We start from the raw sequence: 6,000 nt of genomic DNA on the forward strand, positions 1-6,000 counted from the left end.
TGCTTTTTTTTTTTTTTTTTTTTTTTTAAATATCCTGCTCTTAATGTCTGGCTCCCAAAAGAGGAAAAAAGCAAAAAATGAAGGGGAGAAGAAAAGGTGCTGGTCCTTTAAGTCCCTTGAGAGTCACTTTAGCCAGAGGGCAAGGAGCTTGCAGCAGTAGAGGGAGGAGCCTTAACAGTGGCTGCCTGTCTCTTAGTCTGTACTCTTTTGTCAGAAGCTGCAATCAGGGATCAGAGCACAGAGACTGCTGTTTGCAGGAGAGTCATTTTTGCTGGTACTGGCTCTCCCAGAGTGCAAGCTGCCTCCATTGTGGCTGGGGTAGGAGATGGGTAGTTGCTAATGTGCTGAGAGGTGAAATTGATGTAAATTACTCCAGTTTACTGTGCAAGGCTTACCCCAAAAGTTGCAAGCCTTTAACAGACTGGAGTCCCAAAATAGTTACATCAGACAAATTCTGTCAGTGCATTTGTTGTCTGAGGGGAGAGATTCCTGGTGCTTCCTACTCTGACATTTTCCTAGAATCCTCCTCCTTCTCTGCTAAGGCTAGGTGTGATTTGTTGTGCTTCTATACCACATTTTGCTTATCCATTATCCATTAATGGACATTTGAGTTCCTTCCATATCTTGGCAATTGTTAATAATGATGCAGTGAACATGGGAGTTCAGAGATCTCCTTGAGGTCTTGTTTGTATGACTCTTGACTGAAGGTTTTCAAAATCTTACTTCTAATGGTTATAATTAGTGATTTTAGAGTAGCCTCCTGCCTTTGGGCTACCCAGAACTTCCACTGTTGCAGCAAGCACAGTCTCTTCATTCCAGTTTTTTTTTCCCCCCCCATTTTATGAATTACCTGAGGTGAAGAGATGTCATTTGCTTCATTCTAGGCATGCCAGGCTGCCAGGAAGACAAAAGCAGATGATCGAGGAACAGATGAAAACACTTCGGAGCAGACAATTCTCAATATGATTTCCCAGAGCTCTTCAGACACAACTATTGCAGGTTTAATGAGCATGTCAACTTCTTCTGCAAGTGCAGTGCCTTCCCTTCCAGCCACTGAAGAGTCATCCAGCAACTTAAGCAATGTGGAGATGTTGCAGGGCGAGCGTTGGCTGTCCTCCCAACCTCCTTTTAAACTGGAACCTGCTCAGGGTCATCGGACTAGTGAGAATTTAGCACTTATGGGAGTTGATCATTCTTTGCAACAGGATGGTTCGAATACATTTATTTCCCAGAAGCAGAATAGTAAGAGTGTGCCATCAGCTAAAGTGTCACTGAAGGAATACCGTGCAAAACATGCAGAAGAGTTGGCTGCCCAGAAGAGGCAGTTGGAGAACATGGAGGCCAATGTGAAGTCACAGTATGCATATGCTGCCCAGAATCTCCTGTCACACCATGATAGCCATTCTTCGGTCATTCTAAAAATGCCCATAGAGGGCTCGGAAAACCCTGAGCGGCCTTTTCTGGAAAAGGCTGACAAAGCAGCTCTCAAAATGAGAATCCCAGTGGCAAGTGGAGATAAAGCTGCCTCTTCAAAACCAGAGGAGATAAAAATGCGCATTAAAGTCCATTCTGCAGCTGACAAGCACAATTCTGTAGAGGACAGTGTCACAAAGAGCCGAGAGCACAAAGAAAAGCACAAGACTCACCCATCTAATCATCATCATCATCATAATCACCACTCACACAAGCACTCTCACTCACAGCTTCCAGCTGGTACTGGGAACAAACGTCCAGGTGATCCAAAACATAGTAGCCAGACAAGCACCTTAGCACACAAAACCTATAGCTTGTCTAGTTCTTTCTCCTCTTCCAGTTCTACTCGCAAAAGGGGCCCCCCTGAAGAGACTGGAGGGGTAGTGTTTGATCATCCAACCAAGATTGCCAAGAGTACTAAATCCTCTTCCATAAATTTCTCCTTCCCTCCTCTTCCTACAATGGCCCAGTTGCCTGGGCATAGCTCAGACACAAGTGGCCTTCCCTTTTCACAGCCCAGCTGTAAAACTCGAGTTCCTCATATGAAACTGGATAAAGGGCCCACTGGGGCCAATGGTCACAATGCAACCCAAACAATAGACTATCAAGATACTGTGAATATGCTTCACTCTCTTCTCAGTGCCCAGGGTGTTCAGCCCACTCAGCCCCCTGCATTTGATTTTGTTCATTCTTACGGTGAATATCTGAATCCACGGGCTGGTGGAATGTCCTCCAGATCTGGCAATACAGACAAACCCCGGCTACCACCTCTTCCATCAGAGCCTCCTCCACCACTTCCTCCCCTTCCTAAGTAAAAAAGAAAAAGAAGAGGAGAAAAAAACTTCCTTAAAAACAACTTTTTTTTTTTTTTTAACTACTGATTCTGGACTAAGGAAATTACTTCCCTTATGAAATATGTCACCCTTCTTGGACTAGGGAATAAGTAATATTGACATGCAGGTGGGAGGGAGGTAGAGGGGCTTGGTTATATCTACTGCCTCAGAAATTGAACTATTTTATTATAGTTTTTACTGGTATTATAGAGGTGAGAATGTGTTGAAGCTGTGAAGGATTAAGAATACTTTCTCTGTTCTTGGCCTCTCCACCTCCTAATTAGGTTGATTAGAGTTGATGTCTTCCCTCTTCTGGCCAGGACTGAAATATGGAGGGTTTGTTTTATCAAACAGTTGTGGATCCTTTTGGTGTTTAATATATCAGAAGAGTGGAAGTATTTAAACGTCAAAATCTTTTAAGAGACTTTTAAAAAATAATTTAAAGAAAGTAAGTTATCTGTTTAGTTTTTTTTATATCATCCGGGGCAGGAGGGAATAGGGATTTTGCTGTGTGTATAAGATACATAGCAATGACTCTTGGGGGGTGGGATTGGAGGGTGGGGGGGCTGTATAGGGGGGATGGGAGGGTAGGCTTTTGGCCTTGAGTTCTGTCTGATAGGCTCCGGCCACTTGAAGTGTTGAGACCTTTAAGTGTGTATGTAAGTGTGGGTATGTGTGGTTTTAAGCGTGTGTGTTTAAAAATCATGTTTTATCTTTCCATCCCTGTCCCTCACCGTTTTCACTTCCCAACAGTCTACTAGAGAGAACACGGTGTGGCCTTTAGAGCATAAAGGAAGGAAGAGGCATGTGTTAGCATGGTATTTTCCCGTTTCTTTATGTTGTAATTGAGTGGTAACCTTCTAAATTCTAGTTTGGGCAAGTGCAGCCAGTGGCCTGATTCTGGACTCCATTACAAAAACTTCCCTTTTACCCTCCTCCCTTTTTTTTTTGATGAAGAAGGATTGGAGAGCAAGGCTGGCGTCTGCCCTACAGAATTGGGTGTGTCTTTTTTTCAAGTTGGGCTTTGGGAAAGTGTTCAAGTGAGAGCAGTCTCAGGGTCTCTGAAGGGAAGGGGGATGTGCTCTATATTCTGCCTCTGAAAGCCCAGACCATAGATAAGAATAGTTCTGGGAGAAGCCATGGACCTAGGGGATACTGAAAACAATGAAATTGTGATTGGGTATTTTTAGGATATTGTATTTTAAATTGCATTATGAATGTAAGACTTGCTTTTTATTTGTATATCTGAAGGGAAACAGCTGCATCCTTAATTTTTGCAACCTTAATTTTGCAACCTGACTTCAGAGATTGGAACTTGTGAATTTAACAGTACTGGTGTCATGAGGGTGAGCAAGCCTAGCCCACAGATGCAGGTTGTCCATCTTTGGTGGCTTTAGTTTCTAGGCAGGGGTTTTTCAGGAGATTTCTAAGAGTCGTTAAAAAAAAAAAAAAAGAATCAGGAGTCATGGGTGCTTGATTATCCCAGATTTCTGGATAATTGGTCTTCAGGATGCCAACACTCAAAGCTCAACACTTGTTGAGGAAAGAAATCTCAAGGGACTAGAAAGAATTCTAAGCCAGGTTGTCTAACTGAAAATGCCACTAAGCCACAGATCATTTGATGTGGTGTTCTTTGGTCTTCACGGTATTTTTTGCTATGGAAAAGATGATGCAATTTGAATTTGTCTTGCTGTTTTTAGTGCAGCTTCCTTTACACCAAATATTCTGTATAGAAAAATGGAATATTTTTCATTGGAAGTTATAGGGAGATAGGAGTTGTACATGTGCTGCTGCTTGCCAGGAACAGGTTGGGGAGAAAACTGAGGCAGTTGGAGTTGTTGATGCACTGGCCTAATACAGGAAGGAATTTGTACAGTAAATCTTAAGGTGAATTAATGTCCTGCATCTCTGCATATTGGTACTGAACTGTCTAGAGTGCCTGCCATTGCTGTGTAAAATGAGCTCTCTGCTGACCTATAAACCAGTAATACTTAGAATGTTACTTCATTTTCACTGATGGCATTTTCCTCTATCTCCCTGGTATTTTCTGTGTTGTGCTAGGTGGTTGGGAGAAGTGTGATGTGTTTACTAAATCTAGGCTTTCTATTTGTTTAGATTTTGTTTGGTGAAGTCTCCTTTCCTTCCTGACCTTCCCAAACGTTTATTTAGTTTGGATCTATATCTTTGTGGAATTGATCACTGATTTGATTATGAAAATGTCTTTTCCAGTGTTCAGGTTTTCTCATCAAATGTCATGTATATTCTATTCTAATTGTGCGCACTCCTTCACCACAGAAGCAGACATATCCACTTGGCCTCAAAGCAGTTCTCCATGGCATCTGTGGTTAGTTCCTTAGACCTTTTGTCAGGAGTGAACTAGAAAAAGTGCTTACTAGAGCCAAGAGCTGCTTTATGCTGTGCAGTCTGGCCTTTGCACTAGGAGTTCATTGCTGATGCAGGTCAATTTAAAGACTTCTGTATTAATGCCTCCTGATACTGTTTTAAGATATCTACAGTGTCTGCTTTTAGATCTGTGTATATGTCCTGAATGTCCTGTGTGCTCTGCATGAAGTTGCTGCATTTGGGTTAGCAGATATGGTTGTCAACTAGCATGCATATTTTTCAAATTACATAAACTTAGGCTTCAAAGAGTTGTGTGGTTTCTAAACTTTGTTTTCTCTATGCTCACACCTTTGAAGGGTGAGAAATGGGATTTATACATCCAAAGTTAGTCTAGTTAAACATGGCTTTTTTTCTCCTTTTAACCTAGACTATCAAGGATAAATGGTGGTAAGCAGGCCTGGAGCCTCAAGTTCTATAAATCTCATTACTAAAACCTTGTCTGACTCTCATGTTGTCAAATACAAACACCTGTGGAATGTCCTTAGGGCTTTTAATCAGATACCTGTGTTGCTGTTGGCTGAACTCTAGTGAAGCATTAATTTAAAGCTAAATTGTTCTTCTGCAACATCAGTTACGCTTTTTCGGTTTAGAAAATACGTAGGAATTAGTCTAAGCTGCTCACTCATGAATCAGTGTGTTTCCATATCTGAGACTCTCAGCTTTCTCTTTTTTTTTTTTTTTAATGATTCTGTGTTTTGATTCAGTGTATCATTTTTCATAGTTCTGTATTATTGGCTTCACCAGTGTTGATAGAAAAAAAATTTTAATCTCCAGTTGGAAACAGCAATGGATTAGGATATAGAAATAAAATCATGGTAACATCAGTGCTGGATTTCCTTAAGCTTCTGCTACCTAATTCCCCATGTTGAAAATGCATACCCCTCATACTTTGCTTCTGGACAAAGGCAATTAGAGGAGTCTTAGCCCAATATGGTAGGATTTTAAAGATCTTTGCCTCCCCTCCCCCCAATAAATGTGGGAACTTGGGAACAGATTAATTTTTTAAAAGGATTATTCTTTTGCCAATGAGTTATTTTGATACTAATGCTAGGAAAAGGGATATTCTAGAACATCTTGAAGTTGGAATACAAATATTATCTTGGGTTTTGGAGAATTTAAGCAGTCTATGCAACCCATTACATGCTGAGAAATAAGCCCTTTGCAGTCCCAACTAAGCTTTCAGCGACTTTAATACCTCCCCAAATCTGTGTTGCTGCTTGTTAACACCCAGCTTTTAACTGAGTGTTTGCTTCTGATGGTTTAAGAAATGTTCATGGTGTATCACACTATC

At 41.2% G+C, this 6,000-nt stretch overlaps 1 protein-coding gene across 3 annotated transcripts in view; it reads left to right on the top strand.

Moving 5' to 3' along the window:
* CCNT1 (cyclin T1) overlaps positions 1–5,533 on the top strand; it is a 36,217-nt gene extending 30,684 nt beyond the window's left edge. For 2 of the 3 annotated variants that reach the window (XM_047740593.1, XM_047740594.1), the window contains one exon: positions 885–5,533. In XM_047740593.1, the coding sequence (XP_047596549.1) occupies positions 885–2,288 (1,404 nt within the window). In that variant the 3' untranslated portion in view covers positions 2,289–5,533. The remainder of the gene's footprint in view (positions 1–884) is intronic. The other variant, XM_047740595.1, reaches the window with a different exon arrangement.
* Positions 5,534–6,000: the final 467 nt, after the last annotated feature.

The sequence above is a fragment of the Lutra lutra genome, chromosome 8, assembly GCF_902655055.1.
Source record: "Lutra lutra chromosome 8, mLutLut1.2, whole genome shotgun sequence".
Classification (NCBI taxonomy): Eukaryota; Metazoa; Chordata; class Mammalia; order Carnivora; family Mustelidae; genus Lutra; species Lutra lutra.